The sequence below is a fragment of the Nothobranchius furzeri genome, chromosome 6 (assembly GCF_043380555.1).
Source record: "Nothobranchius furzeri strain GRZ-AD chromosome 6, NfurGRZ-RIMD1, whole genome shotgun sequence".
Classification (NCBI taxonomy): Eukaryota; Metazoa; Chordata; class Actinopteri; order Cyprinodontiformes; family Nothobranchiidae; genus Nothobranchius; species Nothobranchius furzeri.
In genome coordinates this window covers 25,127,667-25,155,236 of record NC_091746.1, presented here as the reverse complement: position 1 = coordinate 25,155,236, position 27,570 = coordinate 25,127,667, and the positions used below count along the sequence as shown (strand labels likewise).

At 45.5% G+C, this 27,570-nt stretch overlaps 1 protein-coding gene across 3 annotated transcripts; it reads left to right on the top strand.

Annotated features, from left to right (window-relative positions):
* The first annotated feature begins 2,368 nt into the window (after nt 1–2,368).
* On the top strand, nt 2,369–26,740 carry slc44a2 (solute carrier family 44 member 2 (CTL2 blood group)). 3 transcript variants are annotated; one of them, XM_015971194.3, is made up of 22 exons: nt 2,369–2,534; nt 13,956–14,004; nt 14,089–14,162; nt 14,496–14,580; nt 15,814–15,898; nt 15,979–16,098; nt 16,189–16,249; nt 16,328–16,454; nt 17,011–17,094; nt 17,204–17,316; nt 17,397–17,528; nt 17,602–17,701; nt 19,340–19,432; nt 19,552–19,636; nt 19,813–20,075; nt 20,272–20,366; nt 22,426–22,529; nt 22,610–22,683; nt 22,760–22,830; nt 22,912–23,000; nt 23,080–23,164; nt 26,544–26,740. In XM_015971194.3, the coding sequence occupies exons 1-22, from the start codon at nt 2,498–2,500 to the stop codon at nt 26,651–26,653; spliced, it is 2,136 nt and encodes a 711-aa protein (XP_015826680.3). In that variant the 5' UTR covers nt 2,369–2,497; the 3' UTR covers nt 26,654–26,740. The 3 variants fall into 3 exon arrangements, with proteins under 3 accessions (XP_015826680.3, XP_015826666.3, XP_015826674.3); XM_015971180.3 differs by lacking the exon at nt 26,544–26,740 and adding an exon at nt 23,390–24,129; XM_015971188.3 differs by lacking the exons at nt 2,369–2,534; nt 26,544–26,740 and adding exons at nt 11,395–11,538; nt 23,390–24,129.
* The last annotated feature ends 830 nt before the right edge of the window (nt 26,741–27,570 follow it).

Below are 27,570 nucleotides of genomic sequence, written 5' to 3'. Positions count from 1 at the left end.
AGTATTTTAGCACTTACTGGTTTTCACTTTTAACTTGTATTTGTTTAATTGATTGACTGATTTGTAATTTTAACTTGCTGAGGACTGTTTTATCTGTATTATGCAATTTCTGTAAAGCGACTTTGAGAGTCCTGAAAGGTGCTACAAATAAAATGTATTATTATTATTATTATTATTATTAATATATTTTACTTTTCCCACCAGTTACAGCTGCTGATATGAGGCTAACACAAAAATTAGATGACATAATGTTTTTGTTGCCAATATGGCTCTGCGCTGGATAGAGGCTAAACAACATAAAATAAACAAACTCTTCTCACATTTAGTAATAAATTCACTGCTGTGGAACCAAGTTATTCCATAAAGATCATCTTAATTATTTAGAAAACACCTCTGCATTAAGTCTTTCCAGCTGGGCTAACCTACATTTGTACAACACTGACCTCTGGTGGTGTTGCGTTGTATCTGCAGATCCTGTGTTTTTTCTTGAGGCCTCTGCCCTCACTAGTGCTCCTGATCTGCAGGTCCTTTTCCTCCCAGAGTTTTTCTGGACAGTTGCACGTTTTGTCTGCTTGTCAACCATCTTTACTTCTGCATCTGCTGAAAACGTTTGAGAACACATCTGAAGACGAGCTGTTTACACACCAGTCCAGAGTGCGCTGCAAGGCCAGGGAACCGGAACCCTTATGACGGGCACTGTGATGTCACAGTTTCCTAAAGCATAACATTAGATGTAGTTGCTTTTGCAGAATCAAGTAAAACACTGCTATAAAACAGTTACTGGGTTTTAATTTTGCACGTCATTCCCCTCAGTTATGTAGCATCAGTGTCTACGCACCAGCACCATATCTGTCCTACTTTAACTAGTAAAGGTTTGACAGAAATTCCCTGTGAGGTCATCCAGACCTTAAAGCGTAGGTTTTTACTCCACTGACGGTAAATCCATCCGCAGATGGGATGCTCTTGGCCTTCGTCTTCCTCCTGCTGGGATCTCTGCCATGATTGGCTCTGTCACACTGATTCAGCCAGTAAAGAACCAATAAAATCACACATTCTGGCTGGATTATCTCAGGTTAAGCGATGAATTATTTCCCCCCTTATTCCAGTCAAAATCTTCCTGATTTGGGCTTTAAAAATATATTTCAATAACCTTAAAAAAACAAGAGAGCAGCAAATGACAAAGATAAAAGCTCCGGAAGCAGGAATGTGCGTGTTTAGTTATTACACTGACTTGCTGGCTGTTGTTTTACGGGATGTGTTTTTGTAGTTTTTGTCCTCAGGAACCTGATTGCGTTTCATACTTTTAAATTATTCATGACTTTTCCCGGTAAAGCTGCACATGACACTTTTGCGGTCGACTGTTTCGGTGAATTGAGGTATGTAAAGATATGTGATACTCCCAAATTCTGTATCTGTCCAAGGACTGTTTTGTTTCAGCCGGAAGGCCACGGAGATTATTTTATGTTGCAGACATTTTTGGTGCTGATGTGAGGAAGTGACAGAATCTTACAACAACAACATAAAAGAAGGTTATCTGATAACTAAGAGTATCAGCTCACCCTTGTCTGACTCGTCTTAAACACCGTCATTATTTCCTTTGTGATGATTGTTGGTTTCCTAAATAATTACAAGTTTTAAATGTTCTAATTATTACTGTAAAATCCCATAAAAACGCAGTATAATCTCACTCAAAGACAAAAAATGTTGTCATCCATAGACAGCATGGTCACAGTATCACATGTTTTTCAGAATTTGGTCAAATTTAAACACAATCACTTTTTCAAACTACAATAAACGGAAGAGGATTAGTGCCACTGAAAAGAAAAGAAATTGTGACTTTAATCTAAGAATTAAAAAAAAGTCAGAATTAAGAATCTCAGAATTCTGATTTTTCTCAAAATTCTGAAATTTAAAGTCAGATTTTTTCCTTTTCTCTTTTTTCTGTGGCACTAATTCTCTTCTATAACAAAATGATCTGAAGATTTATGTAAAAATAAATTGAAGCGGTGGTTTAGGGAGAGTAAATTTATTTTTTCCTGAAAGGAAAATCTGAAATACAATTAAACCCAAATTACGCCAGAATAAATTGTTTTTCTACAAACATCAGCACTTCTGGGGTCTTGAACTGAGGTCATGGGTTGTGTTTCATTCATTCGAGTTAAATTAACCTAAAGGTTTAGTTTTTAACACTAAACCATTCCTTTAATCAGTGTTTCCATATAAATCGCAATTATTTCCACACCCTTTGCGTTCCACCGCGGTAAGGTTGGCTTGTTTAGCCTCTAGCGTTCTGATTAGCCGAACGAGCTGTCAGTCACCAAATCCCGCTCTCTGATTGGCTGCTTCTGCTCTCCGTTACGTTGGAATGCGCCGTGACCCTTCTCTCGGCTCGGTAGCTCGCGCTCGGTCTGTTATTGGTGTTTTACACCGCGACATTTCCATGGAAACTGTTCCGTCTGAAGTCTGACCAGCAGCAGGAGCCGAGCAGAACGCGAGAATGGAGCTGGAGGAGAAAAACCCAGAGTCTAAATACGGTGAGAGCAGCTTTTTGTCTACTTTCTCCTCGAACTTAGATTTTCCATTTCCTTTTTAAACCTCGAACGGGGGAAGGAACGGAAACCACGACTGCAACGGATGGATGGGTGTGGACCTCATGGAGATCGGGAGGCTTCCTCATCCTCAGCAGCAACCAGCTGCTTTTAATCTAACGTGTTTATAGATTATGAACAGAAATTGTTTTTATTTCATGTGCTACCACAACTCAAATCGCTCTATTGCTTATTGCTGTTTTTAAGCTAGCAAGAGGTTTTGTAATTTATTAAAGTAAGATCATAAGACAAGACCGTATTTGTGATTTAAAGGTCGTTGAGTGTAAGAAAAACAACAAATGTGGATGGGCTGGTTATTGGTGCTCCCCTGGGTTTGTGAACCATTTGATGTGTGAGTGGATCAGCATATGGTTCCTCCAGATGCTCCTCACAAACACAGCAGATGTTGACGACTTTCCTCACACTGATTCTCTGTAGGTGCTCAGAAAACGAAGAGTTCATCAGTCACTCCTGACAAATGAATGAGTCATAGCTGGATATTATTGGAGCTCCAGGTTGGCGGCCCACAGCATCACCAGGCTGGCCCTGGTCATCTTGTGTCTGAGCTGTTGAGGCATGAAGTTTTAATAACCGCCCTTTAGTCTTGCTGAAATCCTCCTGGATGCAGGAGAGACGCCACAGTCCCTCCAGCTGCAGTTCACGGGGACACCAAGCACGTTTCCTACCTTCCTGTGAAATTCCACCACACTTAAGTGAAATGTTGAGTTCACATCTGGAATGCTGATAAGACTCTTTTGGAGTCTGTAGAATGGTTCATTTAGCTGATCAGCCCCTTTCCGTATTGATTCCTGGATATTTCAGTGCTGTGTGTGTGTGTATGTGTGTGTGTGTGTGTGTGTGTGTGGGGGGGGGGGGGGGGGGTGATGCGAGGCCCACCCATGTTTTTATTCTCAGCCTGAGTCATAATGTTGGTGCAGATTCCCATTCACACACCTCTCATCCGACAGGCACCTTCAGTTCCGATCATGCTTTGGGAATTCTAGCGAAGGATGTTCTGATTCAGTCCAGTTCTGGAATGGATCTGTGCGGAACTCCTCTTGCAAATGGGAATCAAAACAACTTTAAATAGATGATTGGGAGATGTCATTCTCGGATGGATCGGGTTCTCAATCCCAGTCCGGTCCTTAAACGCTCCGAGTGTTTCCTGTTGCCTTGTAAACACCTTTAGCTTCCTTCCCCCACAAAGTCTAAAGGGCTACAGAAAAGGCCCCTCAACTGGAGATAAAGATGTTTGTGGGACAGGTCACCTTCATTCCTCGGGTTTATCTGCAGGGACTGCATCTCCTTCTCGGTCTGAGTCGATGTGTATGCATGAAGGCAGGCTGCAGCCTGCTCCGCCTGGACTCTGTTCAGCCTTGTCTGCTCAACCCACTCAGCAGACTCCAAACAAGACGCTTGCAGTCAATATAAAGCCGGCAAACACCCGTTTGTTGCCACACACACACACACACACACACACACACACACACAGATGCTGTTGCTGAACGTTTTAATGGTTTTGGACTAAATGGGTAGCTTTGATGAAACTAAAGAACAGAAGACTTCACTGATTGCTCGATTTATTTAAAAAGTAGGTCAGTGACCTCGACAGTGACTGTAATAGAGCTTTTTAAGGTGGAACACAGAGCTGCTTCTGTGAGTCTAAATCCTTGATAGAAATATTTAACTTTTACAAAAACAGAGATGCATTGTAAGAAGGGTGCAGAGGAGGCACGTTTTCTTCCTGGACGCACGTGCACGTACTCACAGATGTGCACGACCACAGTAGCCACTAAAGCCATTAAGTTAGGCAGGAAGGCTTCAATTGATAACCCCTCTGAGCCCATTAGTAAATCCCATCAGCCATGACATCATCACACACACACACACACACACACACACACACACACACACACACACACACACACACACACACACACCAGCACTATTGCTCTGTGATATTTCATGTTTTTTTTTGTAAACACTACCGACAGCTAACGCTGTTTCATTCCACTGATGTAATAAAGATCATGCTAATTTCTTTACAGATTTCCACAGGATTGAAATATCTTGAAACAGATTAACTTCATTATTATCTCTCCAAGTGAATGAAGGTATTTTTTATTTATACAGTAGCAAAGTAAAATGCAGCTTCAATGCTTTTTATACGCTGTCAGGATTTTTTTCTTGCACAAATGTTGCCCGCTTGTCCCGTTTTCGGTCACAGATGGACCTACAGACAAATGTTTTTTACACTAGTGTGAAAATTTTATCACTGATAAGTTTGTTTTAAACCCGCAGATGGTCGCAGGTTTTGTTTCTTCTAATTTCTTTTAGTGATTTCAACAAATAAACAGATCTTGTGTTTTTAAGAAGTAGCCAGCTATTCCTGTAAACTTTAGTATGAATGATTAGTTTAGACAAGGCCAATGTGATGGTATAACATAGACCAAAGTACTGTTTCTGTCAGGACCGTTTTAGACGTGACTCACTCTGAGCCTGATCACTTTGGTGTGTTTCTGTCACACCCTGTCCTGTCTCCCTATTTGGTTCAGCCTGCGTCTCTGTTAATTGCTCCCACCTGCCTCTCGTTTTCCAATCACCCAAGCTCCCAGCCCTCTTGTATTTAAACTCCTCCAGTTCTTTGTCTCTTGTTGGCTCATTGTTCCCATGTCCTGCGTGCATTTGTTATTAAAACCTTTTATGTTACCCAGTTTGTCTACCTGCCTGATTCCTCCCCAGCGTGTGGATCCTCACCTCCGTTCCACTCACCGGCACGTCGTGACAGAATGAGCCAACCCACAGAAGGATCCAGCGGGTAGGTTATCCCTTGGGAGAACCTGCTCCAGTTTCTCGCCGTGGACCACCGGCCGGATCCTCTTCCTCCGGCATCGCCTTGTCGTGGATGCTGCCACCGAGCCCGGGCCTCAGCGATCCTCTCCACCCTCCCGGAGCTGGATGGAGACTTGGACGGGGAGGCGCAGATGGAACGCTCCTGCCATGTGGGCACCAGGCTGGCTGTGTGCTCCCCCGGAGTTGGCCCACGGCGTCGGGAAGGATGCCGGGCTCCATCGTCATCCCTTGTCCCAGGACGGAGCCGCGAGCTCGCAGCTGCCCCGGCTCGGCGCGCCAGCTTGGACCCGCCCCCAGTCAGACCAGCAGTCCTGTCTCCGGTCCAATCAGCGCCTCCGTCATCTGCAGGCGGAGGAACCACGCCTACAGCCCAGCTGACAGAGCTCGCCAGTCTCCAGGCGGAGCTTGGCCGGATCCGTCGGCTTGTCAGCCTCCGGGAGTTCCAGCTGGACACCCTATCCTCCCCGTATCTCCAGGAGAAGGTTTCTGTCCAGCCGGCAGTCCCGCCTCCAGTCCAGTCAGCAGCTCTCTCGTCTCCAGGCCGTAGGGCCGGGCTCGCAGCCCGTCCGGCAGAGCTCGCCGGTCTCCGAGCTGAGCTGGTCCGACTCCGTCAGATCCTCAGTCTCCAGGAGTTCCAGCTGGACAATCTGTCCTCCCTGCTTCTCCAGTTACCGGTTCCACCAGGTCCCGCGCCACCAGTCCAGTCAGCGCCAGGTCCCGCGCCACCAATCCAGTCAGCGCCAGGTCCCGCGCCACCAATCCAGTCAGCGCCAGGTCCCGCGCCACCAGTCCAGTCAGCGCCAGTTCCAGCGGTGGTCCAGGATGCTCCGCCCCCGGGCCAGCCTGTCCAAGAGGCTCAGCCCCCAGGCCAGCCTGTCCAGTGGTCAGCGCCCAGTCCGGTGGTACCAGCCAAGGAAGCTGCCACGACTGCAGCGGCTTCGCCTCCACTCCAGAAGTCGGCGGCCCCTCCTGCAGTGGTTCCGCCTCCACTCCAGGGGTCGGCGCCGCCGGTCCAGAGGTGGACGCTTCCGGTCTAGAAGTCGACGCCTCCGGTTCAGGAGTCGACGGTTCCGGTCCAGAAGTCGATGGTTCCGGTCCAGAAGTCGACGGTCCAAGTCCAAAAGTCGACGGTCCAGGTCCATAAGTCGGTGGTCCAAAAGTCTGCGGTCCAGAAGCCGGCGCCTCCGGACCAGAAGGCGACAGAGGTCGACGCTCCTTCCCGTCCGGAGGTCGACGCTCCTTCCCGTCCGGAGGTCGACGCTCCTTCCCGTCCGGAGGTCGACGCTCCTTCCCGTCCGGAGGTCGACGCTCCTTCCAGTCCGGAGGTCGACGCCCCTTCCAGTCCGGAGGTCGACGCCCTTTCCAGTCCGGAGGTCGACGCCCTTTCCAGTCCGGAGGTCGACGCCCCTTCCAGTCCGGAAGTCGACGCCCTTTCCAGTCCGGAGGTCGACGCCCCTTCCAGTCCGGAGGTCGACGCCCCTTCCAGTCCCGAGGTCGACGTTCCCCCCTCCAGTCCCGAGGTCGACGTCTCCCCCCTCCAGTCCCGAGGCCGACGTCTCCCCCTCCAGTCCAGAGGCCGACGTCTCCCCCTCCAGTCCAGAGGCCGACGTCTCCCCCTCCAGTCCAGAGGCCGACGTCTCCCCCTCCAGTCCAGAGGCCGACGTCTCCCCCTCCAGTCCAGAGGCCGACGTCTCCCCCTCCAGTCCAGTGGTTGACGCCTCCTCCTCCAGTCCAGTGGTCGACGCCTCCTCCTCCAGTCCAGTGGTCGACGCCTCCTCCTCCAGTCCAGTGGTCGACGCCTCCTCCTCCAGTCGAGTGGTCGACGTCTCCTCCTCCAGTCCAGTGGTCGACGTCTCCTCCTCCAGTCCAGTGGTCGAGGCCGTCCCCAGTCCAGTGGTCGAGGCCGTCCCCAGTCCAGTGGTCGAGGCCGTCCCCAGTCCAGTGGTCGAGGCCGTCCCCAGTCCAGTGGTCGACGCCGTCTCCCCCAGCCAGTCCAGTGGCCGTCGCCGTCTTCCCCAGCCAGTCCAGTGGCCGTCGCCGTCTTCCCCAGCCAGTCCAGTGGCCGTCGCCGCCGCCTCCAGTCCAGAGGCCGTCTCTGCCACCTCCAGTCCAGAGGCCGTCTCCGCCGCCTCCAGTCCAGAAGTCGTCACCGCCGCCTCCAGTCCAGCAGTCAAGGACGTCTCCTCCGGTGTCTCTGCCTCCAGTCACCGCCAGTCCTGCCCTCACCAGGCGCGGGCCCCCAAGAACCCGTCGTCGCCTCCTTCTCTGCCACAGACGCAGGCCCCCAAGAGCCCGTCGTCGCCTCCTCCTCTGCCACAGACGCAGGCCCCCAAGAGCCCGTCGTCGCCTCCTCCTCTGCCACAGATGCAGGCCCCCAAGAGCCCGTCGTCGCCTCATCCTCTGCCACAGACGCAGGCCCCCAAGAGCCCGTCGTCGCCTCCTCCTCTGCCACAGACGCAGGCCCCCAAGAGCCCGTCGTCGCCTCCTCCTCTGCCACAGACGCAGGCCCCCAAGAGCCCGTCGTCGCCTCCTCCTCTGCCACAGACGCAGGCCCCCAAGAGCCCGTCGTCGCCTCCTCTGCCCCAGACGCAGGCCCCCGGACTCTACTGGTCCCTGCCTCCTCTCCATCAGCCCCTCGGTCCCTCTTGGCCCTCCCTCCGGGTCCCCCTCCTCCCACCCTGCTCTGTGTTCCTATGGGCATCTGGAATCCGCCCTTTGGGGGGGGGGGGGGGGGGTACTGTCACACCCTGTCCTGTCTCCCCATTTGGTTCAGCCTGCGTCTCTGTTAATTGCTCCCACCTGCCTCTCGTTTTCCAATCACCCAAGCTCCCAGCCCTCTTGTATTTAAACCCCTCCAGTTTTGTGTCTCTTGTTGGCTCATTGTTCCCATGTCCTGCATGCGTTTGTTATTGAAACCTTTTATGTTACCCAGTTTGTCTACCTGCCTGATTCCTCCCCAGCGTGTGGATCCTCACCTCCATTCCACTCACCGGCACGTCGTGACAGTTTCCAGGAAAAAAAAAAGGCAAGGAATACTGAAGACGTGTTTTCTCAGTGATGATTTTTAGCTTTAAAGTAAGTGAAGTTTTTTTTAATTGTGTGTTGGTGATTGACACCCGCTTAGGCAAGATGTTAGCTTTACTAGCACGTTAGCATGAGGAAGCAAATTTTTAGTTACAGCTGTTTTATTTTCTTTGTAGGGAAACAGTGTATTCAACATTTGACGTGCTGCTGCTGAATAAACAAACTGCATTTGCCAATTTAAAACGACACGTAGAGAGCACTAGGATGTGGATAAAACACATAGTGCTTTTATAAGACCCACCATGCCGGCAAATCGGCGTAATATTACCGCAATGGTATGTCTATAAATGCACTATGCCGGTGTCGGTACAGGATCTGCTCGGGTGCAAGATCGGCTCGGGGTCCTTCGACGGTTATTGTGACCAAAATTATCACGGTTTTCGGTATTATCGCGGTATTTTTTTAAACATGTTAAATTTTCAGGAAACTAAATAAACCCTGTATATCAGGGAAATATTGTCCTCAGTTTGTGTCTAAATTTTGCCTACAATTTGTTATTTTGTAATTATGTTGTTTATTTGTTTACATATTTCCCCTTTAGTCTTTAAAATACCAATATTTGCCCATAACTTATTTTTTGTCTGTTTGATGTCATCATTTTAAAAATATTAGATCAGATGACACTCAGTACTCAAGTAGTCTTCTAATCAGATACTTTTTTTTTACCCTTACTTGAGTAATAAACCCTATATCAGGAAAATATTGTCCTTGATTTGTGTTCTTCCAGTGAGCTTTGCAGATTTGGGAAAATCCCTCGGCATTCTTCAAATATCAAAAAGATGCCCGTACTTCCCACTTTGTCTTCTTTGAGGGATAATAAATGTCCTGAGTGCTGCTGTCTCCTCCTTTGGCCATTATTTCAGCTTTAGCTTCAAGAAAGTTTTGGTTGTAAACATCAAAGCGCGCGTGTGCCGCTGGCGACTCCATCAGATGATACAGTGGCTGGTAAGGGTCACCGCGCCTACACCGCAGCCACGATAATCCACCGAGATAATATAGTTTTTTAAACAACAAGACGGTTATTATTATTGTCAACTTTTTTACCGGGGTTTACCGCTACACCGGTTACCGTGACAACCCTAATCTCAGATGTAGAGTTTAGTGTGAGTGCATGCATCATAACCCAGCCATTGTCTTTAAAGGGCAAGTCACCCCCAAATAAACTATTTTTTCTGATAAACTATATAAATGCGTGTCTAATCGTGCTGCAGACATGTGTAGTCAATAGTTTTGCACTTTAGTGCATTTTGGTTAAAATTTACGTTTCTGCCTAAAACTGTCAGTGTTGTGCCGTTGTCAGGTAAAAATTCTTCGCTGCAGTTGAATTTAAATCTGCCATCACTATTGGCTAAGAGGTACCCTAGAACGTTAGCTGGTACCATATGATGTCACAATGTCGTTGTGAGCCTGTGTGTGTGTGTGTGTATTTGTTAGCGGCTCCGCCCTCTCGGTCTGCTAGACAACAGCATAGACCCTTTTACTACTTACGTCATCAAAAGTTGCGTGCGCAGCCTGGCAACGAGAGTGAAGGCTTCCTCATTCACACTCGATAGTAAAACAGCGTTTTAAACCCTTTGTTTTGAAGTTCTGAGCACATAAAAATGTCGGGTTGTTGCGTGTATGGATGCCACAATCGCTTCTCTTCAAGCAGTGGACTGAAACTTTACAGAATTCCGAAGTTCTACATTTTTCCTGCTCAGGTCTTTCCATGCACATGCCTGAGATGTAACTGCAGCCTTTTCTGTTTTTCCCATCCTAACACAAAACTCAACTTTGAATAAAATTGCTGCTGCGTGGCTGCAGCATGACCCAAGTCTGGAACATCAAAATGACAGAATTAAACAAATTTATATGCTTTATTTCATGCTTCAAATTAACATTTCATTCTAATTCATCTGTATTTTCCCACTGCATATTGGTATAAACTGTATTTCTCTAAAATTAACACGATTGTACTCTGAGCACGCTAAAAAACGAAACCTATGCTATACTCACCCTGCCATGCAGGTACAGTTGGCTGTGAAGACGTAGTTCTCTGGTTTGTTTACTATGACCCAAGCCTCGTACATAGCAGTCTTGTGTCCTTGTCTTTGGCTAGGAAGGACTTCTGCCTTCAAGATGCAACACTCAGAGTCTATGTCGTGATATTTTACTTTCTGTACGTGGCCACAGACAACATAGTTGTTTGCATCTAAGGATTTGTATGCCCGTAGCTTCTCACGTGTGTTCTTACTGGGCCTCTCCACTGAAAACGTATATATATCGGGCCACTGGATATCTGGCCACGCACCTACATCTTCCACCCATTCCGTAATGCCACAGGGATCCGGGAGTCTGTTGCCATTCGTTAAAGTGAGTTTAATAATATAACATTCAAGATTTGCCGGTGATAACCCCGCAGCGTAGCTTGATAAAGCTTGACACAACGCCATTCTCTGTTGCCAAGCTGCGCGCGCATTCTCGCTGATGTCATATTGTTTACAAACAATAAAAGGGTCTATTTGTTGCATTTTTCAAACAGGAAGTGGGAGTGGAGTAAGAATCTGGTAGGGGTGACTTGCTCTTTAACAATACATGAAAACATTTGGGCTAGTCTTTGTCTTTTGTTTGGAACAAAAGAATTTAGATGTGGGATGCTGTCAGAATGCCTGATGAGATAAAGATTTTTAACTGGAAACAGAAAAACAGACGAATATTACAGGTTTTGTCTTTTATTAAATGCGTAAAACCTTCAAATTTTTCTTGTTATTGTTTTATTCATGTTGTAGATGTTCAGATCTCTCCATACTACCTTAAAAACAACGTCTGCTGCAGCTTGTGTTGACGCGTCTTGAGAAAAGGCGAGGATTAACGAGAGGAAGTGAGTGTTTGGTGATAAAAGTCAGCAGACGGGTCTCGTTAAGGAAGGAGATGAAACGAAACCATGTCGTAGCGCAGCTCATCACCGAGGACATGACTTCATAAGACAAAACCCAGAAAAGAAACAACAACATGACTAAACTAAACAGATCAGGTACCGTTACGGCAGTTGATCATTAATACGCTGTTTAAAGGCTTCAGTGTTTCAGGTGTGTCTGGTTTAGTCTGGCAGGAAACATTTGGGCATCCTGTGTGTGTGTGTGTGTGTGTGTGTGTGTGTGTGTGTGTGTGTGTGTGTGTGTGTGTGTGAGACAGTAATTCAGAGTGTGAGCAGATAATCTGAAAAGTTTTAAGCACAGAACCTGATTTCCTGTGAAAACGTCTAACGGCGTAGTTCATCAGTGCGTTTGTGCTCGCTGGATTCTCACCTCCTATCTGTGAGGTCGGCGTGGGCTCGGCGGCTGAAGTTTCGTCTGAGGTGTTTCCATGGCGGCTGCTAGTGAGGGCCACTCTGGTGCTCTCCGTCACCATGGAGCCATTTTGTGGGTTGCCATGTGTGACGGTGAAGCAGAGGAATCCTTTTGTTCTGCAGAAGTCTGGGACTAACTCCAGTACACGCTTAGATCTGAGTGCATGTAGAGGAGGGCTTAGGGGCACTTTTCTGGGCGTCTAAACAATCCATCAGTGCCTTAAAAAGTACTGCTCCTCCACACAGAACCGGTAAGTTCTTATGAAGACTGGCATCTAAACACAGAGTCCCATCAGATATGGCTTTGTTTCTGTTTACATTACAAACAGCTGATGTTCCTAATATTCAGCATCAACACATTAGTGGGAACATCATTTAATAAATACTTCACAGGTTTGGCTTAAGTGTATTTTGTGGTGAGGAGACTGGAGCAGGAAGTGTTGGGAAAGATGGAGGGGAGTGTTGAGTAACAACGGTTTCTCCTAAGTAAGAGTCGGTGTGGTTGTGACGTTCCTCCAGACCCACAGACATGCGGCTTTCATCCATTCTGTAGGAGAAATCTTTGTTTTTAGCTCCTTGGACTGGATTCCCGTTATTCCCAGAGGGAAGGACGGGATCATTTCCAAGTCAGCTCATAACTTTGTTTGTAGCTTCGTTTTTGGTCGTTTGGTTTCTTTTCACACAGAGGAAGCCTCCAGCTAGTAAGATGGTGTTGTCAGGGGGCGGGGCTAGAACCAGGAAGAAGGTTCGGATTCTGAGCTCGTTGACAACCCAGAGCCGTTTATGAACTCTTCGGTGTCATCTGCTATCAGTGAAGTTTCAGACTTGTTGATCGTCCATGTGTGCCGTGGCAGCCAGGAGCTACCAATGTTTGTTTGTTTGTTCTGCAGCATCTCAGAATGCAACGCTGCCTGTGACTGGAGAGTGTTTGGCTCAAACCTGCAACGTACACGCTGCTGTTGTGACAAATTGAGGTCGTATCGTGTTCACGCTATAAACAAACCGAGAGCGCCTCCCCAACAGGCCTCAGTACGGTTGTTTTTCTGGAGCGACTGCCGCATTCAAACTCGCCAAAGAGACCAGGGTTGGATTTAAATGGATTCAACTCTACAGACGTTCAAATGTTCACAGAGAGACGCTGCAGCCTGAAAAGACCAGAGAAAAGTAACCTGCATGGTTGACCAAAGGTGTCCCTGAATTCAATTCTTGAGGACGCTTAGGTCCTTCAATGTCTGTAGCAAGATGCTGCACATCTTCTACAAGTCTGTTGTTGAAAGTGTAATCTCTTCAGCCATCATCTGTTGGGGTAGCAGCATCAGAAGCAGGGACCTGAAAAGGCTCAACAGCCTAATAAAGGCTGGTTCTGTTCTGTGGAACCGCTGGAGGAGATAATGCAAAGAAGGATTCTCCAGAGAATCAAGAAAATGATGGACAACCCTGAGCATTCTCTTCACAAGACTGTCCGACAACGGAAGAGTGTCTTCAGTCAGAGGCTTCTTCAGTTTGGCTGCAACACTGACCGCTACTGGAGATCCTTCCTGCCAACAGCCATTGTAATATACAATAACTCTTTGATGACTTGATTATTATTATTATTATTCTGAGCTACTACAGCAATCAATTTCCCTCTGGGATTAATAAAGTATTTTTGAATTGAATTGAATTCAAAGCCATATTTACCTTCTTCTTGTGGATTAAAGGCAGCTCGGGGTGTCTGATGTACCACAAAGTCTGAACCGTCCCTGACCTGCTTTGCAACGGCCTCGGAGAAACGGTTGGCTCTGAGAAAAGCCGGTTTAGCACGTCATCAGCTTAGAAACACACGGTAATGCTAACCACAACGCTGACCCAAGCTAGCATTAACATTAGCATGAACTACTGCTAACGCTAGCCTGAGCAGCTAGCATGTCCTTGTTGGATAAGAGGAAAACAATGAAGAAAAATGATGGACTCACATTCCAGGATGTGCTGGAGCTGGCAGTCTGGTCCAACAGAGGACCCCCCCCCCCCCCTCCAGTTCTAATAAAAAAAAAACATCTTCATCAAATTCATCACACGATGGTGAATCTAAAGTATTGTCCTACTTTTTCTTTCTGCTGCAGGAGAATCCAGGAAATTCGACCCAAACTTTAAAGGGCCAATTCATAACAGGTAAAAGTTTCTGTTTAAATGTCATTTTTATTCATTGGCTTTTATTTTGAAGCCAGCATTTGCCTATTTTGCCTCTCCCCTCAGGAGTTGCACGGATATCCTCTGCTGTATTATCTTTATAATCGCCTTGCTGGGATACTTTGCCGTCGGCATCCTTGGTAAGACAGAGTCTTCATCACTACGCCACGTTTCTTGGTTTTATTTATAAAGTAATATAGTATCTTAAAGATTTATATATGAGGACCTAAAAGTATTATCTGAGCCGTAAGAGAATTTGGCTCATTTAAACTTCTGATAAAGAAAAGTTTACAAATGTGTACGGTTTGATTTTATTCAGCAAAACGAGCCGAAAATACAGAAGTGGAAAAATAACATCTCATCTAATAACTAGTTGTCTTCTGTCTGGTCACACCGTGTGGTCACCTTGTTGGTTCATGGCCGTTCTGATGAGGTTCCACACCTTATAGAGACTTTTCTCATTCTGCCTGCAGCTTGGTCTCAGGGTGACCCCAAAAAGGTGATTTACCCCACCGACAGTCGGGGGCAGTTCTGTGGGCAGGCTGGAACCCCTCTGGAGTAAGTCACTTGTTTATGTTTCATACTAGGATTGTCACGGTGTGAAAATGTAGCCTCACGGTTATTGTGACCAAAATTATCACGGTTTTCGGTATTATCGCGGCATTTTTTTTTAAACGTGTTACATTTTCAGACAACTAAATAAACCCTGTATATCAGGAAAATATTGTCCTCAGTTTGTGTCTAAATTTTGCCTAAAATGTGTTAATTTGTAATTATGTTGTTTATTTGTTTACATTTTTCCCCTTTAGTCTTTAAAATACCAATATTTGCCCATAACTTCTTATTTTTTGTCTGTTTGATGTCATCATTTTAAAAATATTAGATCAGATGATACTCAGTACTCAAGTAGCCTTCTAATCAGATACTTTTTTACCCTTACTTGAGTAATAAACCCTATATCAGGAAAATATTGTCCTCGGTTTGTGTCCTTCCAGTGAGCTTTGCAGATGTGGGAAAATGTCATCAGGCAGTAATCGTTGTTAAATTCATAATTATTCTCGGAGAGAGACCAACTCTTATCTGCCCCTGGGAGCCCCGTAATGCATAGCGTCATTTCAACATGGCGGTGTCTGCGACACGGTTTATATGCAGGTAGCGGCGCTGCGGCTGCTTTATATAGCGACTCGTTGCATTCTCCCTCAACCTAAATCCTCGGATCACGCATTTTAGCTAAAACGCTAACTTGCCTTGCGCTGACTGTAGAGTTGTGGGTGATGGTCACGCAGATGTGTCATGAGATTTGAAGCGTTGCTGCCTTTCACAGACACTTTTTCTACACGTGCTGCAAACAGGATAGCCGTCTTCTATCGACTGTCCCTCGGCATTCTTCAAATATCCAAAAAAATGCCCGTACTTCCCACTTTGTCTTCTTTGAGGGATAATAAATGTCCTCCTGAGCGCCGCAGTCTCCTCCTCTGGCCATTATTTCAGCTTTAGCTTCAAGAAAGTTTTGGTTGTAAACAACAAAGCGCGCATGTGCCGCCGGCAACTTCAGCAGATGATACGGTGGCTGGTAAGGGTCACCGCGCCGACACCGCAGCCACGGTAATCCACCGAGATAATATAGTTTTAAAAACAAGACGGTTATTATCATTGTCAATTTTTTTTACCGGGGTTTACCGCTACACCGGTTACTGTGACAACGCTATTTCTTACCATAGAAATATGACTAAACCAGAGTCCTATCCACCGTGCTCAAGTGACGGGTGTGTTTCTCTGTCCCGCCTGCAGAAAAAAACCTCTTCTGTTCTACTTTAACATCCTGAAATGTGCCAGTCCCCTGGTGCTGCTGGAGTTCCAGTGTCCCACCACGCAGGTCAGCACCTCCACCCGTCGCTCATTCATTCCTGCACCCACCCGGGGTTTCCTGACTGTTGGTTGTTTGTGTTGGCACAGTTATGTGTGGAGAAGTGTCCCGACAGGTACCTCACTTTGATAAAAGCCAAGTTAGGCAGCAAGGAAGACCGTGAGTACTACTCAGGATACTGCAAGGATGGAGTCAACTTCACCAGACTGGTACAAAACCCACACCTTTCTGAAAAAGCTGAGTTTATACGGCTAAATGTGAAGTTTTACAGAAAAGTTTAATGAAACTTCCTGCTTCAGAGTCCTCCTGAGATCCTGAGGGACGGCCTTTGTCCTGCAATGCTGCTGCCCAGTAAAGCTTGTGAGTGAAGATCTTGTTACTGGATCCGTTGTTCCTGTTGGAAGTTTGAAAATCCAATAAAAAGTCCTCCCTCCACAGTCACGCGCCGCTGCCTCCCCGCACTGGGAAGGATGAAGGGGGGCGTGGTCGTGGTGGGAAACGAGACCACTTTTGTGGATGATGACAACAACCGAGTCAACGCCACCGAACTGCTGGACGCATCAAAGTGAGTCAGCTTCACATCCATGGCAACAACTGCATTAAACTGTATTTTTTATAACATTTGGTTGAGAATGTAGTGTAAGTCTAAAAACTGAATACTTGGTAGTCTCGTATAATAATAGTGATTAAAAAAACCTGAATATTGAATATTTGTAGTAAAAACAGCTACGACGTGCCACAGGCAGAGAAATGTCAAAGTTTGGAGTAAAAATAATAAATGGTTGAAAAGACAAATCCGTTTAGGTATTGAGACTTGGATCTTCAATCCTAAACTGTTCTTTAGTGGCTTTCTTAAAATAAAATGTGTTAAAGGAGCATCAAGCCCAGTACAAGAACTGTCACTAATGCACGTACGCGCTTGGTCCTTAAAGAGCAAGTCACCCCAGATCAACTTTTTTTTCCTGATAAATAATATAAATGCGTGTCTAATCGTGCTGCAGACACGTGTAGTCAACTACTTTTTTGACAGATAACCCATTTGAAGCTTTTTTGCTTTACTTGAATAATCGCCATGGAAACTAGACCCTAATGACCCTAACCTGGTTTTGTCTGATTTAAAGGAAGTCTAATTACGCGTTGGAAGCTCGGCAGGTGGCTATGAGAATCTTTGAGGACTACACTCAGTCTTGGCACTGGATTTTGCTGTAAGTTATGTTATTGGTTAATTAATACATTTACATCTTTATGTCTAGTTTTCAGCTAAAATGTTGTTTAAAGCTGATTAATTTCTCTCTCTCTGTCCACCCTCTGCAGCGGCCTGCTGATCGCAATGGCCGTCAGCTTGATTTTCATTGTCCTACTGCGATTCTTGGCAGGCATCATGGTCTGGATCATGATCGTTTTGGTTATTCTCGTCATCGGATATGGTAAACCCCTCTGGGCGTGGAAAATGAAGTCATTTAAGATGCCTCCTACTAACGTAGCTAACCTCTGTGGGTGTTTTCAGGTATTTTCCACTGCTACATGGAGTTTGACAGCCTGAAAGGAGAACCCGGCGCCGACGTCACCATCCGGGATCTGGGCCTGCAGACAGACTTCTCTATCTACCTTCAGATCAGACAGACTTGGCTCGCCTTCAGTAAGCGCGGCGGCGTTTTAACGTTTTCGGGTTTTCTTCACGTCGGGTTATTGAGTTTTTTACTGATTTGCAGTGATCATCCTGGCCATCGTGGAGTTCATCATCATCCTGCTGCTCATCTTCCTCAGGAAGAGAATCCTAATCGCCATCGCTCTCATCAAAGAGGCCAGCAGGTCAGCCTGAACTGGTTGTTTATTCCAGAATGAGACATACTTAATGAAATGCGTTTAAACATTAAAGATGTTTATGCTGAAAAACCGTTTAGAGGTGGTGTTCAGAATACTAAAGCTGATTTATTGGTTTACCAGCTAGGGTTGGGCATCATTTGATTTTGAACGATTCCAATTCCTCGTTTCCATTCTGGTTCCTATCGATTCCAGATTCCGATTCTTTCAAGACGTGACATGTTTAACGTGAGCCAGCTAACCACAGGTCCTACTTGCTTAAATAATCTGAACTTCAACATGAATTTTAACTCTGTGAACAACAACATCACCTTCATTTAGACAAAAACATGTTTTGGAGAAAAAAAGAAAAAGACTTGCAGCACAACCAGTGTGTTTGTTTCTGACCACAACCAAAGTGTGGAAGAAGCCTCTGGGATGAGAGGCTAAATGTCTCCAACATATCCAGAAACGTCCAGCTGTTTTCAGCTAAAACTCTCAGGATGATCATGTCCAGGATGACTGAGAACTACACCTCCATGCTGCAGCAGCATTCAGTCAGAACAGGAAGTGAAACTTAAACGTAGCTGCTGTCAGTAACTATCTAACAGATTTTAAACATTAAAATTCAACAGAAACAGTTCAGAAAGGAAATTAAAATGTTATTTATTATTATTATTATTATTATTATTATTATTATTATTTATTGTGGCAGAAGCTGGTGTGGTCCACCACAGAGAAGCTGCTCTAGCATGATGACTTTAATTATTCTACAGGTTATTGTTCAGCCTTCTGACGCACACACACACACACACACACACACACGAGTGTTGGTGAGCGGCTGCGTCTGACTGCTGACGCTCCGTGTGTGTTTTTATTCCTGCAGTGAGACAAGCTCACCTCACACCGTCCAGAGTTTGTTCTTTAAAGCTTCTATTAAATCCACCGTGTTGACGTATTTAACACGTTTCCTCTACGCTGCAGGAGTAAACGTTTACATCACGGAGTAAAAGTTCGGCAGACGCGTTTGTTTACATCTGGGTGGGGGGAGGGGGGGCTCGTGCTGCACACAGACAGCTGGTGTGATCAGCTCTGAAAAGCCTTGATCACAATTTGCAGATCACGTTTATTTTTCACGGAGATCGGCCGCGGATTCCTCTTCCGTCAGCATTCTAGGAATCGAAATAAAAAAACTTTGAACGATTCCGGGGAAAACAAACAGTTGGAACCGGTTCCAGTCGATGCTCGATGCCCAACCCTATTACCAGCAGCATCTCTGGTGCATCCAGAGGTCAGGTCCAGCAGGAATTCCTCCAACATTTCTGCCAAAATAACAAAACAGCAATAGTGTGAATGTGTAGACTATGAATAACAATAATATTCACAGGAACTGCTGTCAAGCACCCATGCACTTTAAACTAACCATTAGCTATTCAGTCCTGTTGGACATAAAAGCTATTTCTCTGAATGGAGGCCTTTCAGCGAGCTGTTAGACGATTGTTTATAAGTATTACACACTTGAAAATGGCAGAAATGTCCCTTTAATGTGTCTCTGTGGATCTGTCAGGCTTAGAGTAACGGGATGAATCAACAGTAAAATGTTGTTCTTGTATTCTTTAAACTTGTGTTTTGCTTTGATTTCGTCAGAGCCGTTGGTCATGTTATGTCGGCGCTGTTCTACCCTCTGCTGACCTTTGCCCTCCTGGGTGTGGTCATCGCTTACTGGGCCATTACAGCTGTGTATCCTTTCACCGGTCGTCAGTGGCAACCAGAACCACATCATCGTTTTCTGTTGATATGACAGGTGTAGCATGACTCTTGAAACCTCCTGACTTTGAAGCCTTGACCACTCTGAACAGGTTCCTCTCTACGTCTAACGAACAGATCTACAAAGTGTTCAACAACTCCGACTGTCCGTTCTCTCTGGAGACCTGCGACCCGAAGGTTGGCCTCCTCCAAGAGTCACTTTTACATCAAGTATTGGGTTTGATCTTTTCAGAAAGGTCGTCTGTAAATCCTTTTCTTCTTGAGAAACCTAAAGGAAATGATGGAGGGGCCAGGTTGTGCTTGTTTGGAAGCAGTTCTCTACTCTAATCTGCCTCTTCTTGGTTCCTCCGCAGACGTTCAACACCTCAAACGCTTCCGCTCAGTGTCCAGATGCTGAGTGTCTGTTTGCTTTTTACGGTGGTGAGACCATCTACCACAAATACCTCATCCTGTTTCAGTTCTACAACGTCTTCCTGTTCTTCTGGTGTGCAAACTTTGTGACGGCCCTGGGTCAGGTGACCCTGTCGGGGGCATTTGCATCGTATTACTGGGCCTTTAAGAAGCCAGATGACATCCCAGCGTACCCCATCTTCTCCTCTCTCGGGCGAGCCCTCAGGTTAGAACAGAAAAGCTTTGATTACGACCTTGTTTCTAGTCCAGCGCCGCTTCATGTTTGGTAAAAACAGCAGCTGGAATCTGGCAGGATTTCACTGGAAAAAGGTTCATCTTTCCAAAGGAGGCATATGTTGGGATCAGCAGGTGGGAGCTCCTGGCACATCTGAATTCTCAAGCGTAGCTTTTGTTTGGTTTAGGTACCACACCGGCTCCCTGGCCTTTGGCTCGCTGATCCTGTCTTTGGTTCAGGTCATCAGGGTCATTCTGGAGTATCTGGATCACAAGTTAAAAGGTTGGATTTTAACTGATTCTGGTGGTGTTTGTTTGTTGGTCCTGCACTTGAGCCGTTTCATGTTTAAGCTTATGAATCAGAACAGCCAACTAAGGTGTTAAAGGTGTTAAATCCAGCAGTGGATTGTGGGTAATACCCTTCGCCCAAGTCTACATCGATGCAGATTTGGGCGAAGTGCAGATCAAGGGTGTAACAGGGGCGTGATCAACTTTCGCACTTGAGAATCGGGACATCCAACGCACTCGCACCCCTGGCAAGTGTAGAAGTGTGAGTATTGGGATCGGGTTTTAATTGTTCTTCCAACAAACTGAAAATTCTAACTGCTAGCATTACAGCTAACAGCAGTAATGCTGCCCCTTATTGACCCTTTGCACCTACGTCACCTAATCACGTGGGTCCGCCATACTGGACGGCAAAAGCATGTAAACAGTGAGCGACACGAGTACTAAACAAAGGGAAAAGTAGAGCTTGAAATAGTTTTTGCGATCTTTAGCATTCCCTCTACTAGTTCAAGGTCGTGTTCAGTTATCAGAAGAAGTACCGCACCTAGATGGGGCTCATAGAGAGCGGTATCTATAAAAGTTATGTGCTATTAACTAGCTTAAGAACGTTAGCTTAAGTTCTCTCTGCAGCCATTTATCCATGTAAACAAGCTGCCTACTTTGCCTAAATTCACCCGACCTGATTTATAACATTGTTATAAACAGCATTTCACTTTACACCGAGGCTGATTAAAAAAATGTCTGGATGCCTACTAGTTTTTGTTGCTGGTGGTGTCACACCGGGATGAGACAGGATCTCTCTTAACGGCGACGCTTGTACTAAATAACCTAATTTTAACACATGTAATCACACATCGCAGCCTTAATGTTGTTAATAATTATCTCACTTTACACTACAGTGGATGGTACCGCGCATCCACCATGGTGAAATATCCATCCATCAGAAGAACACATCACACTTGTCCCTGTCTTCGTCATGAAATAAATACCGTATTTTCCGGAGTATAAGTCACACCAGCCATAAAATGTATAATGAAGAAGAAAAAAAACATATATGTCGCATTTTGGGGAGAAATTTTATTATTTTTCTTACAAAATCTGAGACCAAGCATTTCACATTGCAAGACAAGTACCGGTAACAATAACAGAATAAACAACGCGGTCGCAGCAGCGCGCCACGGTCTCCAGCAGAGGATGGCGGCGTTTTAAACCCTCCCAGCGGGACAGAGGAGCTGAAACCTGGACCGGAGCCGGCCCGCAGCAGCGCGGTATAGATAATTTGGTATATACGTCGCAGGACCAGCCAGACTATGAAAAAAAAGTGCGACTTACAGTCCGGAAAATACGGTAACAGTTAATCTTACCCGGTAAAATCACGTTCGCTGTAAACCTGAGGGCTGCTAGTCCGTTTGATTGATCGCTGCAGTTCGTCTCCGTCCTCCGTCTCCATCAACGTTATTAAAAAAAAAGAAAATATTTTACTGTGACACCAACTAAATAAAAGCGATAAAAGGCTACAAACGGGCTTGTTTTACTAGCTTCACTGGAGTTACAATGGGTGTAAACAGTCTTTTTGCCGTCCATTATGAAGAACGGGGCGGTCCCATGAGTGGCGTGACGTCACGTGCAAAGGGTCCTTTGCATGTGGAGGAGCACCTACCCACTCCACAAAACTGCTAAGTGCAGCGTCTGGCCACTAGAGGGCAGCAGAGTGGTGCTCAGAGTGAAGTTTCTACTCACACACTCCCTCAAACCCACTTATGAAGGAATAGCTTAAAGTGTTAAAAACTGTTTAGTGTTACTGTAATTTAAGTAATGAATTAAAATACCGTTAATGTTTAAATAAATGTGTTTTATTGTGTTAAATACCGAATATCTTCATGACTCATCGGTGCTCACGTGGCCTCATAAAATATTTAGTAGAAACGAAACGTTAAACATTTTGGTTTTGAGGCAAATTTGGTGAAACACAAGCAGGACAAACCGAATCCGACTAAAGCTGAGTGCCTCACATCCCAAACGTGAACAGGAGCTGCTCTCTCGCTCGTGTTTTTCAGGAGCGCAGAACAGGTTTGCTAAATTCCTGCTCAGCTGCTTGAAGTGCTGCTTCTGGTGTTTGGAGAAATGCATCAAGTTCCTGAACCGGAACGCTTATATCATGGTGAGCGTCCGCAACCGGATCCCGGCGACTGAGCGGCGAGCCGTTCTCACACGCTTTAACGACCTTGTTGTTGTTTACAGATCGCCATCTATGGGAAAAGTTTCTGCACTTCGGCTCGAGACGCGTTCTTCCTCCTCATGAGGAACATCGTTAGGTGTGCTGCAGTGGATTCTTTAAGTGTTTGGTACCGGGATGTGCTGTCACTCATCGCCGTGTCCTCTTCTCTGCAGGGTGGCGGTTTTAGATAAAGTCACTGACTTCCTGCTGTTTCTGGGGAAGCTCCTGATCGTTGGCATCGTGGGTAAGAGGCGGTTTTATTTATAGGGACGTCTGCGAGGTTTTCTGCTTCAGATCAATAAATATGCTTTTCATCTCTCTGCAGGAATTTTCTCTTTCTTCTTCTTCTCCGGGAGAATCAGAGCCGTGGAGGACGCTGCGCCTGCCCTCAACTACTACTGGGTTCCAATCCTGGTGAGCCTGGCTTCATGTTCATGGCGCGGTTCTGATTTTACAGCCCGGCGTTTGACGTTTTGTGACTTTGTTCTGTTAGACGGTGGTCTTTGGAGCCTACCTGATCGCTCATGGCTTCTTCAGCGTCTACGCCATGTGTGTGGACACACTCTTCCTGTGTTTCTGTGAGTCATTTTAATATTTGCTCCCACCAGATTTCAGGCATGAGTGTCTAAAACTGAGCTGCTGGTTTCTCTTCCTCCTGCCAAAGTTCTAACTTTTCTCCTCTTTGTCTCATTTTCCCCCTTCATTTCATTTTTCCTTTATTTTCACACATTCTGTTGCTTTTTTCCATCTTTTCCCATTAAACCGATGAAAATACGTTGCACGCGCTCAAAAAAATCAAAAAGGTGAAGACTTGGAAAGGAACGACGGCTCCTCTGAGAGACCTTACTTCATGTCTCTCGAGCTGCACGAGATCCTCTCCAAGACTAAGAAAGTGGAGGAGGTGTGCAACGGCACCGAGCAGCCAGACGGCGCCACTAAAGAGGACGAGGTGAAGCTGGAGGTGGAAACGCTTCTTCAGCCGCAGGGTGGAGAGGTCCAGCTCAAACAGGAGCCTGTGCTCAAGCAGGACAACGAGAAGCAGCCACTGCAGTCCAACACCGAGGATGAAGAGCCAAAAGAGGAACTAAAAGGCAGTGAGGGAGATGAAGGTGAGAAGACAGAAGCACCAGAGGGGAAAGAAGCAGTAGAAGAACAGGAACCAAAAGCAGAGGAGAAGGTAGAGGAGGTGTCAGCCGCAGCTGTGGAGGCTGATGAAGAGAAAACGGATGAAAAGAAAGAAGAAAACCCAGAATCAAACGAGGAAAATGCTCCATCTGCACCCCAGGAGTAGATGCTGCAGAACAAACATGGCCTGATAAACCTCCTGAAGCCTAAAGAATGAAAGATGTGTACGTACAGCGTTGTGATCCGGACCTATTAAATGTAAAGCATCCAGCTCACGTGTCAGACGTGCGTGGACGCCGTCCCCCCGCAGAAGGTTTCGTTCAGAAGCCCGGGGCAGGTTTGCAGCTTGAATAAAGCGAAGCTTCTCTGTGTTGGTTTTTTATATCGTGAAGACCCGTAAACCGTAGTGAGTGCTGAACTCGTGCCTGATTCCCGTCAGTGATTTTTGTTTTAATCTCGTCGCCGGATGCACTACAGAACCAACCGCGTTTACAGTCACAACAAACATTTTCTCGGTGAATCTCTGTTTACAACAAAACCAGCTAACGCCAAAATGGTTCCAACATGTGGAACACACTGGATGAAAACTGGGTTTTTTCATACGGAACGTGTAAATAGCGTCTGTTCATTGTGACTTTTCTTGTTGGGCTTCAGTCTTGTTGAGATCCTCACCGGGGACTGACTCCACATGTTGTATCGCCACCTTCTTGCCTTGTTATCTGGTGTAAGTGCTGTGACTGTGTGGCCACGATGCAGACACCACGACCTCTGCAGATCCCCCTTCCCCTCGAGCCTGGCCCGCCAGACTCCTCCTCCTGTTTAGTTCTGCACAGAGAAAGGGTCTGGGAACCCCGCCCCCTGAGAATTCTAACCGAGCCAATCAGCGCTGAGCAGCGTACGTCACACATCGAGTTTGTCGAACATGGCGACTGAAGCGGAGTTCGCCGCAGCTCTTTCCTCTGGTCTAAATGACTCGGACACGTCTTTAAAACAACAAGTAGAAGCGCCAAAAGCCTTTATTCTAAAAAAAAAGATGTTTGCGCCGTCGCCAGACACCATTTTTGACTACAGCTAAAAAACTACACACAGCGAGGCTCAGTTTCTCATAAACAGCGAAGACAGCGGCGGAGTTCTCTGCGGCTCTTTCCTCTGGTCTAAATGACTTGAATGCCTGTAAAACCACAAATAGAAGCGCTAAAAGCATTTCTTAGGTGTGTTCTTGCTGTGTCGTATCTCTAATTCCATGTTGTAGTTCATTTTTAAAACACAGCAGTTTTGTTTACCTGTTTTCCCGCTATGCTCTGTGTTTTAAAAAAGAACTACAGCATGGAAAAAGCATTTCTTCTAAAAGAATAAAAGACGTTTGCGCCGTTGCCAGACGCCTTTTTTTTTAAACTACAGCTAAAAAACTACAGCGTTGCGCGGTACAGCAGGAGCGGTGTTAGGCCCGGCTACTTGGGCTGAAGCCCCAGATGTTTCATGAAAAGCCCCGGATCTAAATCGCGGAAGTAACATGCAGTACCAAAGTCCAACAGAGAGGGAGCAGCTGGCAGTAGTTTGTATACAGCCTGCCTGAGCCTCCACCACTGAAGAAGAATCCCTTCAGCAGCCGGCTTCTTCTACAGTCTGCCTGAAACGCATGAGTGAAGATGGACATAAGGACGTTTTTTAGACCAAAAGTACCGCGACAGAACCCCAGCTTTGATGAGACTGGTGTTGACTCAGTTTGTGAGTCTTATTTGAAAATATTTGTTGTGCTGCTGGTTTGCCTAAAGTTAGCTTATAAGGTAAAGTTGATGGAGAAAGAACGGGAATATTTACTATCATCTCACACTAAACACTAACAGGAACAATACTCTGCCCTGAAAATGCTTAATGTGTAGCTTCAGATTAAAAATGATGTGGTACAAGACAAATATGATGTTGACTAGTGCGTGTCATGTGTGTGTGTGTGTGTGTGTGTGCGCGCACGTGTGTGTGTTAAGCCCCGGATCTTCTTCAGTCCTAAATCCGCCCCTGCGCCTGCGATACAGTCTGCATTTCCATCTTTTTTTCTGATTGGTTATTTTTCAGCTGCCTAGTCCCGCCCCTCAGGAGGTTACCAGACCTTCTCTGTGCAGAGTTAAATAGAGGACGAGTCTGGCAGGCCAGGCTACTTCCCCTCTCGTTTACAGACTCCTGATTGCCTTGCTTTTCCCTTCTCCTGATCTTTCTCTCCGTCTTAAGTTCTGCATGGTGTCGACTCGACCTCCTGAATGCTCGCAACGTAACTTCTTAAGTGTCTGGATGCGTTTGTACTTCTCTTGTCTGTGAAAGATGTGAAGTCTTTTTCTCCCACTGAAACTTCTGATGACATTCCATATTTACTGGATGTAAATCTTGATTAGAAGTGTATTTAATCATTGTAGTTCTGCTATGGGTGAACGTGCAAACTGTCAGGATGGTTTAGTATTTGGAAACCGGTGAGATTTCAGATGAAGGAATAAAATTTAAAGGGAACTCCAACAGTTTCACATGTCCGAGTCACTTTGATTTGTGCATTTGTCCCTTATAAAAACATTGAAATGTATTCATTCTGGACTTTGTGTGGTTGTGATTTGTGAATATTTCAAAGTAAAACATACCTGAAGAAATTTTTGAGAAGTCAGAGTAAATAAACAAATATTTGCAACTAAATGTCACACACTCTTTTCTTTTTTCTTAAATATTTCAAACAAGTTGTCACATTCCACAAACAACAGCTGCATGAATATAAAAATAAATTCAGCGTATGGTTTTTTTCCCCTTTTTTTGCCAAAATTACTCAATTTTTTTTATTTGTTCATATCACAGTGGAGGACATGGAGCGCAACGATGGATCAGCTGAGAGGCCGTATTTTATGTCGGAGAACCTGCTCACACTCATGAACAAGTCCAATCAAGGACCAAAGTCTGTCGAATAAATCTGTGTGTGTGTGTGTGTGTGTGTGTGTGTGTGTGTGTGTGTGTGTGTGTGTGTGTGTGTGTGTGTGTGTGTGTGTGTGTGTGTGTGTGTGTGTGTGTGTGTGTGTGTGTGTGTGTGTGTGTGTGTGTGTGTGTCTGTGAGAGAGAGAGAGAGAGTGAGTGAGTGAGTAAAAACTGGTGCCTTTCCATTTGTGTACATGTACATAATGTTTTTTTCTGTAAGATGAACAATTTGTTAAACTCTGCTCACATAAGGAATACCATAAAGAGATTTAATCAACAACAATCTAAATATTATGCTTTAATTTTATGAAATTATTTGATTATTGCTTATGAAGTCATTATGAAAGTTTTTATCAATCAGACGAAAGATTAAGTGAACTGCACTATTTGAAAATAATTCACCAAAGGCCTAAAAAGCTGCAAGAGATTACTAGTGGCTTAAGTTTTATTTACATTTATCTTTGTTTTTATTGTCTGGCTTTATTTTAATATTAGACGTATTTATAAAAATATTGTTTTGTTTCTTTTCATTGTTATATTTTATTAATATTAAATATTTTAAGTGTGTAACTTTCACATATCAATTTTTTACAACAAATTAAAATGCTAATTGTTTCTTTGTTGGTTTGTGAAGAAATATGGACATGTGTGTCTTACATTTGTTTTAATTTTTGTTGGAGATTTTTGGATGTTTTCCTGTTTGCTGTGTTGTTAAGAATAAGGAAATAAATCGTAAATATTGTACGCGTTTAACAGAAAGCGGAAAAGCTAAATTTAACTTGTTTCTCACGACTGCTCGCAAAAACAGGAAGTGGCTGGTGTCTAAACAAAGGCATGCTTGTTTGTGATTGGTCAGTTTGGACGCAGACAGCTCTGATTGGCGGTCTTTCTTGATAGGCAGCTCTCTCCACCT